Source organism: Tyto alba, unplaced genomic scaffold, assembly GCF_018691265.1.
Source record: "Tyto alba isolate M040663 unplaced genomic scaffold, T.alba_DEE_v4.0 Super-Scaffold_14, whole genome shotgun sequence".
Lineage (NCBI taxonomy): Eukaryota > Metazoa > Chordata > Aves > Strigiformes > Tytonidae > Tyto > Tyto alba.
In genome coordinates, this window is record NW_024881276.1 from 48,124,339 (window position 1) to 48,137,294 (window position 12,956).

Genomic DNA, 12,956 nt, shown 5'->3' on the forward strand with positions numbered 1-12,956 from the left:
GAATAAAAAGCAGTAGAAAGATCTGAACACAACATAATTGTTTTTTACATCATTTGCCAACATAATAGGAACCGAAATGATCATCTGCTCAATATCACATTGTACTAATGAATGTAGTGGAAGAATCATCACAACACTGTTTTGAACTACCCCATAATGTATATTCAAATATTTTTTGTATTGAGTTCTGCTCAGTGAAATTGGTGAAATTATCTCAAGCAGGACACTTCATCTCAATGTTCTGTCATTCTATTTGCTTTAACATTTGGTCAAGACATGGTTTTCTTTTCACGTTCCAGTAACAGACATTTTTTGGAGCTGCAGTGATGTAAGGATAGTTGAGGCAACACTTGTGAAAGAGGTAGCTGCTTAAACTGACATTACTGGAAAATATATTTGTGGGACACACAAGCCCTTTAGGTCTCAAATACAGCAAAAGGCTTTAAAGTTGAAAACAGCTGCTCAATTTACATGAACATGCTCAGTCCCTAAGAGAAAAGCAAACTGACAGTGGGTTCAAAGAGAGCTCCACAGGAACAGGTTCTCTCCAACCTTTTTCTTTGCCACTCCTTCAGCTGTCAAATCCATCCACATCATAAGAGCAAGTCACTTAGCGAGAGAACAGTTAATGTCTACTTGTACCATGTCCAGAACATGGGCACCTAGGCCATAATCCTCTAGCTGCTACCTGAAACAAACTAGAAATATTTACCTAGGCCTATTGTAGATAGAAATATCATTAACTTTACTATGATGGAGATGAATGAAGACTGAATACAGGCTTTATAATGGCATCCTGCCTGTGGCACACTTAACTACACTAGCTTTCAATTCTATTGCTTCTACAACTATGACTCTTCCCTCTGTCTGAAAAATCCAGTCATCTGCAGAGAAGACACTAATGTTACTGATGTAATGTTTAATTCTGTAAAGATAGCTAGTTCAGTATGACATGGCCGTTCTTCTCAACATTTTGTCTTCAGATTATCTGACTGAAAAAAAAAAAAATCACTATTCTGTACTTGGGTGTACAGAATACACAGAAGTCATTTAAGTTTCTTCAAGTTTTAGTCAGTATCTTACTTCCTGGTGTCTTAAAATATTTTAAGATTGTCCTGTGACCTAATTTCAGCACTAATACATTACACACATATTTTTTTACTTGCTAAATATTTAATCTTTACTCCCAATGAAAAATCATTTTTCTAAAAAGATCCTGAGCACATTTTTTAACCATTACCACATAGTCAAAATTTCATGCAGAATACTGTTAGCACTGGTAGCATCAGGACATTCTCCAGTTACTTCTCACTACTGGTTAAGATTCAAGGGCAGTGCTGAAAACTACTTGAAGTCTACTGAAGCTTTCCTTTTCTTGCTAAGACATAAGAACACATCATAGGCAGTTTTATTGCAAAATGAGAAGAAACTAAAGAACGTGAAATATATTTATTACCAAGCAACAGCAAACTCTGCATCATTTAACATGAGAATCATACTTGGCGAAATGGCTAAATAGCAATTTGTAAGATGCAGATACACATAAGACACTTGCAGGAAGTTTTGTCTGTCTAGTCATCTACTTCCTGCAACTAAGTCTCATATCGACCTACCATGAAACTACAACCACCAAGTACATCAACTGGCAGCTGAGATCAATATAAAACTGAAAGTTTCCAATGTAAGGAAATGGTTTCACTTTTAACAAGGTGGGAAGACATACAATATGCATTATGAAACAGCAAGTCAGTATTTAAGAGGTAGTAGTTGCTCATTTGACTGGGAGAGGTAGAGTTAGTTGAGAAATCAATAGCTAAGGCCAGTCAAAATGATGATTATCCCAAGTTTTCCAAGATGCAAAAAAATGACTATCAGCCTGAGACTGCTTGTGTCATCAGGGATTCAGTTGTCTCATTCATATTTACTCACTTTTACCTAGGTAAGGTTATTGTAAAATATCCATTCAGGGAGAGAACACTCCTAGAAATCAGGGAAACAACCGACATGACATTTTGCCGTGTGTCGACCAATTAATCTAATTTATACCTCTTATAACTATGAAAGTTAATAAACAGCTCTACTCTTTTGACAGGCTGGTATTACTATCAAAACAAATACTTAAAGGCTGGAAAGCAAGTTAAGTTTAAAATTCCATGGGGTTTACTTACATAAAATTCTCAATGCAATTTCTTCCCACATTAAAGACCACCAAGTATTTTAGAGAGGAAAGACAGTGAGACATATTGGTCATCCAATCAACAGGTATTAAAGGTATTAAATCCCTTGTATCTTAAAGTTAGGACATCCAGGTATAGAATCACACATAATGCTCCCTTGGATTGATGTAGACTCTTCCAGGTCCTGAGTTTTGCGGGCATCTGCTGTTCCAATTTTTGTAGTATGTTTGCTGATAAGCCGGATACATATCCTCAAGACCTTCCTGTTCCTGTGGCTCTTCAGCCTCACAAGCAAGTTGTCTTCCATTCACAGCTTTCTAAACACACACACAAATAGTAATCAGTTTCATAGTTCATGTATACAGTCTGCAATTCCTATTCTTGTTCAAGCTTTAAGCAAAATAAAAGGTGCATTATCTCCAAAACAGTCCTATGAATCAAGAAACATGAACCTAAAATTTCCAATCACTAACAGACATATGACTGAAGTGGTAGTAACTACTCAGAATTAACCTCAAGCTTCTGTTTCAAAGTAAGTTAGACTTTAAAGCTGAATAAATCTAAAAAGCAAAACTACAAAGTCTGTCAGCACTCCTGTACTTTTATTTTATTCAGCTAGAACTTCAAACCTGTAGTGTTTATGTATATAGTCAGTGAAACTACCTAGGAAATACAGGATGTTAAAATGAGATTGACTCTTTCCACTCCATGGATAGCAAACTCACACATCCAACAGTTACTGGCTAGGATGAACACTTTGCCCTTCATGACAAACATCCTTATAAGCTTATTTTAAGGAACAAGATGAAATTGAAGCATTCAAGCCATACTACATACCATGTGCTGCAAGTTTCCAGCATCTTTCTCTCTGTACCGGTTTTGTAAAGAGAAATGTTCTTTCTGAAATAAAAGTTACAGTGGAAACAAGTCAAAATTCAACACTGTAGAACAGGCTTGGTTTATACAAAAATGCTACTCATCACAAAATCCACTCTGCCTTGTGCAATGTCTCAACTGACTACCATTTAGAGTACTTATTACAAGCTAATCTCTGGCAGAAAAAAGATGCTGTAGTCAATTTAGGAAGTGTTACTAACACATATTTAGTTTTGACTTTTTTATTCAAACATAAGTATGTTTGAGAAAGATTAAAGCCCTTTTTTATTTTAAAATGACATTAATTTTAGATAAACCACAGATTTAAACCAAAGTAAAACCCAGAATCAGTTCTAGAGTATAAAGTTTTCATAGGCATAATATGGATAAATGCAGAGTCTGATATTGCACAAAAGTATTTAACTGAAAAGGAATTTAATTGTAACACTACTGACAGGAAAAGGGAGAACACGTTTCTGTTTCTTAATTTGATAAAAATTAAACAAAATATTTCTTACTGAAAATTTAAAAACTTCTAATGAGAGTACCCAAAACAAAGGAAACGTTTCAGTAAAATTAAAGTCATCATTTACATCTTGTCTACAAAAGTTCGTTTTCCTGACTGATTTTCCAACTGACAGTCCACATTGCCTAGACATTTTACTACTAACTTTTATTAAACCTGTTTCTCAAATTATAACTCTCCAAAATATTTCAGAAGTCTAGCAAGGCCCGATAGCTAGATGTACATCAGGAACTAATTAGCATTTTATTCATAGAACAAGACAGGAGCTAATAGCAATCAAAAAGCCCCTTGAACCTGCATTGCATGAACACCCTACATCTCAAGGGCAACTACAGGTTTGCTCCTACTGTTCAGCATGGCTTGCTAATATAAACATAGTCATATGCAGCAGTAAATTCTGCAATTTGAATAGGAATCCATTGCTTGATTCCTTAAGCCCATTAGCCCTTTGGAACATAGGCTATGCTAGAAAAGGAAGAGAACCCCAACTTACCATCTGGCTGGGCCCTGCTACTTGATTCCCTCCCTACTTACAAAAGTAGCCATAGCAAGTCACTTTATTCTTCAGTTATTGGCCCTTTGTTGGTTCCTAAAGAACCATCCCACCACCAAGATCAAGATAATTTTACAGACTGCTTAACACTGAGCTTCAAAACTCATTAGCACCACATAACTACTACAGTAACAAAACAGTCTTAGCTCTGACAGTGATTTAGTAATCAAAACCTTTGAGCAGTGTCTCCTCACTTAACTCTTCATCAGGTTTCCCAGAAATTCTGTAACCAAGACAGAGGCTCTCAGGAGGCAGATGGTCACTGCCCTCTCACCTACCTATACCTCTTACATTTCCTAACAAAATTGTTCCCGTATTTACTGGGGCTCTGATGGCTTTATGAGCTAATGCATTGAGGCTGAACACACGTAGAAAACACCAACAGTCCCAACCGTGGGACTTTGCTTTGGCCTGACAGAAGCTCCCTCAATTTCAGAAAGCAAACACATATCAATAAAATTACAAGTATAGAAGACGTACATAACGCAGATGTTACTCCTGTCCATTAGAATACATATGGGTTAAAGAGCCCAAACATGTAACTTGTAGACAGAAAATATCTTAGAAAGCTTATCTTGTCAACTATATCACTTCTGAAACAGTCAGTCAACATTAGTACTCCTGATATTGTAAGGAAGCCATAGTTGTGGCTTATTTAGTATATGCTTTACTTAATGGCAACTAAAGCCATATTCAAGTACACAAATGCTTCACAACTAGCTAAGCTGAAATAATCTAACTTTAATAAATAATACCAGATGAAAGTCTTGCTCATCATACACACCTGAAGAAAAATGAGCTACATGCCATTTATTTATACTTAATGTATGGTTAACATGCACATGTAGATGATGAAACATTTATTGGTAGATTCTATTGTTAGAAACCCAACACTACTGGCATATAAATCAGCACACTTACCGTGCTCTTGGAAGCAAGCTAGAAAAACATGGCAGAAAGGAACTTCTGCCAGAGTTCACCCAGATATTTCGTTCAAGTAGAATCATCCATACCCATTCTTGCCTGAACAGTGTTTCAAGATACTATTCAAAGGCAGCTGGGACCACAAATAATTTCCCCAAGCAGACTATTATCTTCTCTGTTCTTCTGTTAGGAAGCTTTTCTAATATCCAACACAAAAATCTTGATCTTAACCAAAGAACAAGTATCTTTCTGTTCTTTGTAATGGTCCTTCACTTGGTAGGAAGAACATCATGTCCTTCAATATTTTTCAGAATGGCCAATTATTTCCTTCAGTTATTACCCATGTACCAACCATGATAAACACCACTGAAGTGCCCTGCATGCCTTTTGATAGTTACAGTGCTTAAAGTGGAAGTTTGGTCCAATCTCAAAAGGCAGACTACGGTTAAAAATTCAGCAGCTGTTGGAAGACAAGAATATATCTTTATCTGAATAATATATCAGACTGATTCAATGGGAGAAAAAAGGCTTCCAGATTTTGCTCAGGTCTCTCTCTACCAGGATCTTGGGACTTACACTGCTTGACTCATGATCCACTAGCGACATTGCTCAAATAAGAAGTTGTTTCTCCCACCAACTTAAAGCTTACTCTGTAAAGCTCAAGACCTCCAATCCATTCTCTTTCCTCAGTCATGTTTCTAAACAAAGAATCAACCCTCTACCAAACATGGGGATTGTTTTGGAAAAGATAGGAAGACTCCTTGAAAACAAGTAATTCCTGCTTATGCTGTGTAAAGAAGGTAAGTAAAAGAAGTTTTCTTCATAGTAATATACAACTATAGGGAGCATACAAACAAGTATAGGGAGCCTTCAATGACTAGGTATCAGATTTATTAAAGAAACAGACAGCTCTGCAACTTTAGACTGCTTGTTTTAGCTCCAGTCTGTCATTAGCCAATTTCACAGCTTTAACATTGCTTTGCCATCAGCAACCTCAAGGTGACCACACAGGCAAAAAGCTGAAATAACATTACAGCAGCTGAAGTCAATAGACTCAGGTATAGACAAAGGGAGCAAATATGTGCCTTGAGGTTATGCAGTCACTGGTCTAAGATATCAGAGCAATGACTTCAAAGGTGAAGCTTTATGGACAAGCAGAACAGTCTTCAGTTATAAGATTATATGACAAAATGGACGATGAAGAGCAAATGAACATATGGTACCTGTAATTATCTCCAAACAGAGGGCAACTGCACTATGTTAAGAGCAAGAGTATGAGGAAAAATTATTGATCAAGGCTAACCATCATATCAAGGAGAGTTCATTTCTTTAACAGGATTCATATCAGGACAGAATACAAACCGTATACAGATCGTAATAAACCTACTGAGATTAAAAGCAGTTGGATATGATTTTTTCTTCACTAAAATCAAATAGGTCACCATTTTCAACACCTATCCATTTACATGAAGTTGTTGAATATTTTCATGCAATTAGTAGTCACAGCCCTGATCAGCTTATATACACATCTTGAACATACAAAATAAGTTCGAATTTGCACTATGCGAAAGAGCCCAGGCGTGGAGCTGCCTCACTCATTTTCCCCTAAACAAACAACCAAGGCACAACACAATAGCAGAACACTGTATCTTCAAGAGGACAGGCAATACAAAGGCTTTCCAGACAGACCAAGCAGCTAAACTAAAACACAAGTAACTTATTTACAAAACCACTAATTATAATGGAAGTTGTAATTTTGTATATGTTTGTATACTTACCTCTAATTTTATTGTGTCTAGGAGACAAAGTTCTACCTATTTCAGGCAGAAATGCTTCCTTACCCTTTTGCTGAGCTGCACCTAATAAATATACTGCACATGTTACAGACAGCACACTTGAATGCCTATTTTCAAGTCCCAAGGAACTCAGTTCTTTGTTAGGCATTTACAGTTTTAAATTCTATTAAAGGTGGTAGAGAAGACCTAAATGTTGCACTCTTTTCTTCTTATCCTTAGTTTTAAAAAGGAAGAACTGTACTGCAACTATACATTTGCAGCTCTGCAAATAAAGGTACTTTTTCCAGGGAAGATTTAGCACAACTAAACACACTTCCTCATGAGCAGAAAACCTTCCTACAATTGAGTCAACTTACTGCCAGAAGTGTCAATTTTCACCCCAATCACTTCCTGTTATTGAAACCTTTTTGGGAAGTAACACTTCACTAGAAGTAGCATAAACTCAGTATTTTTACTGTTACACTAGTGTCTAATGGCACTATGGGGAGAAAATGGAAGAACAACTGTAACTAGGTGTCCATTCTAGACCTCCACACACATGAGGACATTACAGACCAGGGATTTTTTCCCCTTTTGGTTCAGTAGCAAAAAAGTTTAAGTAATAATTTGAAGTCTCATTCAAGACAAACATAAATAGATCTTTTCCTGTATATTAGATGCAACATCAGAAAATCCCTACTGGTTAAATCTTCAGTGCCAACTAAGGCCTGCATGTATTGAACTAATACCATAGTAGGTTAATACATTTGTCACATTATCAAAAGTCAATACAGTAATTTCAGAAGTAACAATTTGATTTCTGTTCACTTTGAGTTTAATACGGTATTTCTTATCCTGTCCAGTTCAAAAGCTGACATTATATGAATATGTGTTATCCCTATGGATTTCCCATGTAACAAAATTCCTGTTCACACTGAGTGGAAACAAACCCTCACCGAGGCACCACAGATTGAATCAACCTATGTGTGGTAAGAGATCAATCATTTGCCAAGTTTCAACAGTCAGCTCCCTTATCCCTTCACACCTCAAGCAGCTTTCAGACCTATGGAACTATCCTGGTGATACACCAATACACCATTTCAGATGTAGTATTATCAATTTTAGACAATAATTCTGTTTCTAAAAATCAGTTTAACTTTCAACAATAATTCTGCATGAGCAATAGTCTACATATAAAAAGTTAATACAACACCACATTTTTTAGACAGAGCCATATATTGATTATAATATCAGTTACTCAACACAGAAGATTCAAAACCTCCTTTCTTTTAAAAACTTTTTTTTTTGTCACCATTATGAAGGAATAACTGTTACTGGAATGTGCTATTTCCAAACATGTAGTTACCACCACCTGCCTGAGTTGATGAATGGCCAACTTTAATCATACCAAGCAATTTTACCTGAGAATTAAGATTCAGGATACAGCTTACACTGAGTTCTGCCCTCTGTGCTATACCTGGATCATAGTAAAGGGGCACAATAGGCTAAACAAACAGCTTTTGTACAATTGCGTATTTGTTTCTGTTTTGCAGTTTCCACTTTGTACTTCTACAGTTGTAGCAACAAAGTAGCTGATTTGATGGTTTTACAGCAGAAACCTACCCCCTACCACCCAACAAGTAATCATACAGATAGGTAAGAGTTACAGTGGCCATCCACCCATGCTCTTACCTTCAAAAAATATTATTTTGAGAAGAACCCAACCTCCCTAATCTTTTTTTCTTTTCTCTTCCTTCCCCTTCTTACTTTTCAACATCCATTTAGTTCACGTTCTGAGGCAATCTTGAGTTATTTAACTTTTAACATGACCTGAAAATGCTTTGTGAAACAGTTTACAAAATCCGCTAATGTTTTCTACTTTTTCCACTCCTCCAGCAGTTATTTTCCACCATCTCCACAGGACTATTTTTCCAACTTCTATTTGTCATGTTTTCTGTCCTGTAATTCCATTTAAATAGTTTCCCCCCCCCCGCCCTTAAAGTCATATTGCTTTTGCTTCTCAAGTCCTAGAACGCAATCTGCAGACCAATCCTGAGATGATGAGATTTACCACTTACCAGAAAGGGACACTGCTCTTGCATACCTAAACTAAGAGCGTGAATTCGCCACACAAGGCAAAACATGTGGGGAACAAGAACCCCCACATCATCCTAAAAGGCTAATGTTCTGTGAGCAAAAAACATCTGCCTGCTCAAGAACTTCTACCAACAGTGGATTTAGACAGGATTTAGACAAACACTGGAGATGAGAACAGGAAATCCCAGTGGGCTCATTTATTCAATTAAAACAAGAGACCAGCTCATCTCGAATGACATGAAAACACACCACCTTTGCTAGAGAAAGGAGTTGTACCTTGTACTGCCATTGAGCAAGTGATAGAACCAAAATCATCAGGTTCTGTGAAAGAAAACTGGTGCTGAGCTACAGTGCTTCTATACAGGAAGACACAGTATATCTGGGGTTTTGTGCTTTGATACTTAGAATAGTTTGCATTGTCTTACCTTTACATTTTGCAGAGTTTCATTAAAACATTTTAACTCTAAACATGCGCCTCCTCAAACAGTCTTTTAAAAGCCTAAACCAATTATCGCACCAACATCTTCATCTTACATTTTCTCATCCTTTCCAATTTAGAAATCCAATTACAAAAGCATCCACTGCTAAAAAGCTTGTGCCTCATTCTAGTCCCTATCCAGTTAGTTTTTTTTTTTTTTCTTTTTTCTCCATTGTCAGATCCTTTATCAATATAGATGAGTATAACCATTTTGTGCTTCCTTCCATTCAACCTTGTTTGCCTGAACAGTTCTTCAGTCTAAGGCAAATTCTATCAATAATGCTTCCTTTTTCATCAAGTAAGAGACATTCCCATCTGTATTAGGACCATTAGGAAAAGAATTAGAAGAGTGCAGGAAAGCCATAATCTATAAATGAATCAATATCATGCTAGGTTTAAAAGTACTGCAGGTGATCTTTTAAAATTTGATCCAGAAATATTATCATTCAGTAAATGGTATTATACGCTTTTAACCGTGCTAATACAATTCCACCATCTTTCCTGCTTTGAATAGGAATACAAATGTTACCGTTACAGAGCTTTAGTATTTGACAGGGTTGTTTGGTTAACTATGTCAGGTATTCTTACAAGTTGCAAGTCTAAAGTCAGCCTTTTCATGACTAGGATAACCTATGGGGCTGTATTTCCCTTCTCTATTTTTATTTCTGTTGCTACAAAGAAGATCTATTAATTTCTAAACGTTTCAAAAACTGAACATTCATGTACTGCATCATGTAAAACATTTTTTCCTCTTCTTCAAAAGCACCTGCCAAGCTAGACAATTTCAGTTCATTCACAATGTTAAGTACTGACCATCTCGGTTGTGTTTATAGGCAAGTAAAGAAGTTCTGCTTCTTTGCGATATATTCTTTGAAATATAGTTAAGCCAAGTCTAATGATTTAAAGGCTTGCCTGAATTAGCACCCCCTCTCCCACGCCTTTTAGATATATTGTCCATCACAGGAACTCCTCTTTCAGACACTGGAATTTGTCCATTGCTCAACTTCCTCTTGATCCACCTCAGAACTCAGTTGCCAAGCCCAGCTCCCTCTCTTGTCAGGGTCATAACCTTCAGGCTGCTCACTGCCCTTTCACATTACATGCTAAAAAGAGTTCTGAGTAACAGAATAGCACGTCCATGATAATGATTAACAAAAAGCCACCCAGACAAAAGCAATAGCTTTGTTGCTAGAAGTTAATAAAAATGAACCTACAAAAAAAAAACCAACCAACTAAAAATGAACATTCCTCACCATAAATAAAGCTACCTACATTGCCATTTTTTTTATTTATTCCACTTAATATTGCCATGTTTTAGACTTGTGCCTCACTCTTTCAGGGCCATAAGTGAACCTGTTCTCAATTCTTAAGTGATTCACATGAACACATAAATTGATATCTGCAAATACCAGCACTGAGAAACTATTGAGTTCTCAGTTACATAGTATTTTTACATAGATGTATCTTATTATTTAATATTAACACATAAATGCTAATGTATACTTAAAACATACAGCTTCCAAGTCTGAAGGAAAAACTATGAAAGACATTGGCTATGTACTATTAGCAGTTGTGTACAACATCCCCCTTCATTTTAATACCAACACCAGATGTGGGTAAAATCTAGTTAAATATTGACTGCTGGGATATAAACAGGAGAATTTCAGCTTATTCAGCTGCATTCGAAATACTTCACAGGACTGAAGAAAAAGCTACTCTGCATGATTTGAACAATAACAATACAGATGATTGAAAAATTTGCACATTACCTGTAACAACTTCCCAGAATCTGCTTCAATTGAATCAATCCACTCTCAGTCCTCAGTTATTGTGAATATGCAGAAGACACTATTTAAGTTCACTCTCCTTTAACTTTACTTTGTACCTTTATGCAGCCTATTTCTTCCACTCAGATTGAATTTTATCATCTATTGCTGTTGACAATGCAGTGACACTTCACCTGCAGTTTTTTTCAGTGTCACCAGATGCTTACACCTGAACTATCTAGGGAAAGGCTCACCAGCATATTTCTCATTTATGACTAGACAACGCAGTTCAAACATCATCTGGAACACAAACTACATGGCCGGCACAGACTTTCAGTCAAACAGGACAAGACAGTGACAGGCTGCTAGCTTGCTTTTACCTCTTCACAGATATTCAAGTGTCAGTTTATTACACCAAAACAATGCAACCAGTCACTTCCTGGCTAAAGCTAGTATTTTGACACTTATTTCTATCAGATAAAGCAGAAGCTCTTGCCTCAAACATAATAGAGTACATGTTGATTATAGGTAGTATCAGCTCGGAAGAGTCAGACTCTAGCTCCAGTGCTTGGAGTTCCACAGAAGAGAAAAGGAACAGGTAACTGACAACGTTATGCCAACATCCATTACATTTAAATAAAGCATAGTTATAATCTAGCCTGAAAAAGAACTATATCTCTCCTCCATTTTCCAAAACATCTTAAATCTGTTTTTATACAGCTTGAGGGAAGCAAGTACTTGATTGAGTCATTTTAAGGTCTTTATCTACAAAATATATTTAGATAAAACATTTTATTATATGTTCAGACAATACTACAGTCAACTTCAGCTTTTCTTAGTTCTAAAGTATTAACAGAAGCCACAGTAAGCAAAACCAAGAAAGAATTCAAAGACAGCAGAGTTACAAAGAGGAAAACATGGTATATACTTTATGAGTAGCCCTATAGGAGAGAAATAATTCTGTTTCCTTCTCTTGTTATTTTGCCATCTAGCAGCACTAGATGCACAAAAACACAGTAGTCCGTATCTTCTCATTCTATAAGCAGGATAATCCTTTACCTTAAGACTTAAAGCATAGCATGTATTAACAGAAGCATGATTTATCAATGTTGCATTTGTTGAGTACTGTAGTGACAGAAGAGTTACTACACAGCACAAAATGCCCAACTCTACAATTTTTTCAGCATTACTCAGAACTCCATCAAAATCCATCCTGAAGTTGAGTGAAGATTTTTTTCGTAGGGTATCCCTCTATCAGAAAAAAGGCTTCTATGGGTCCTTAACGCTGCAAAGGTACAACAGAGTAGTGGAAAACCAGTATTTTTTATAAAAAAAATGACTGCCTGAATTACTCCAGGCTTATTTATATGAAGTAGTGAAGAGGGAACAAAAATCCCATTAAGAACAATTACGATCTAATTCTCACTAATACTGACAGGTGATTACAGTTTTCTTTAGTGTAAGCAGAAATGTAGAAACCAGACTGACTGATTTAATACATACCAAAAAACCCATAAAATCCCACTTCAGGGGATACAGTCAAAATCTCTAGTTCTTATGAACAGACTGATTTATTGTATTAAGTGTAATAATCAATGCTGTTAACTGAAGCCATCTCCCAGAACAGGTCCCTTATGTATCGCCCAGTACACAAGCCTTCTGAATTCACCTGGAGTTTCATTAGCACTCCAGTACAAAGCCATGCTGTGGCCAAGAAGGGCAATCCTATCCTTCCTTGCTCCTCACTCATTTTAAGTGTCTCATTCACTAGTATTAGCTTTTCA

At 36.4% G+C, this 12,956-nt stretch overlaps 1 protein-coding gene across 1 annotated transcript in view; it reads right to left on the minus strand.

Annotated features, from left to right (window-relative positions):
* Positions 1–1,435: 1,435 nt before the first annotated feature.
* Positions 1,436–12,956, minus strand: part of NECTIN3 (nectin cell adhesion molecule 3) — a 63,618-nt gene continuing 52,097 nt past the window's right edge. The window contains exons 8-9 of the mRNA XM_033005257.2: positions 3,015–3,077; positions 1,436–2,494 (exon numbers count right to left, since the gene is read on the minus strand). Coding sequence (XP_032861148.2) covers positions 2,318–2,494; positions 3,015–3,077 — 240 coding nt within the window. The 3' untranslated portion in view covers positions 1,436–2,317. The remainder of the gene's footprint in view (positions 2,495–3,014; positions 3,078–12,956) is intronic.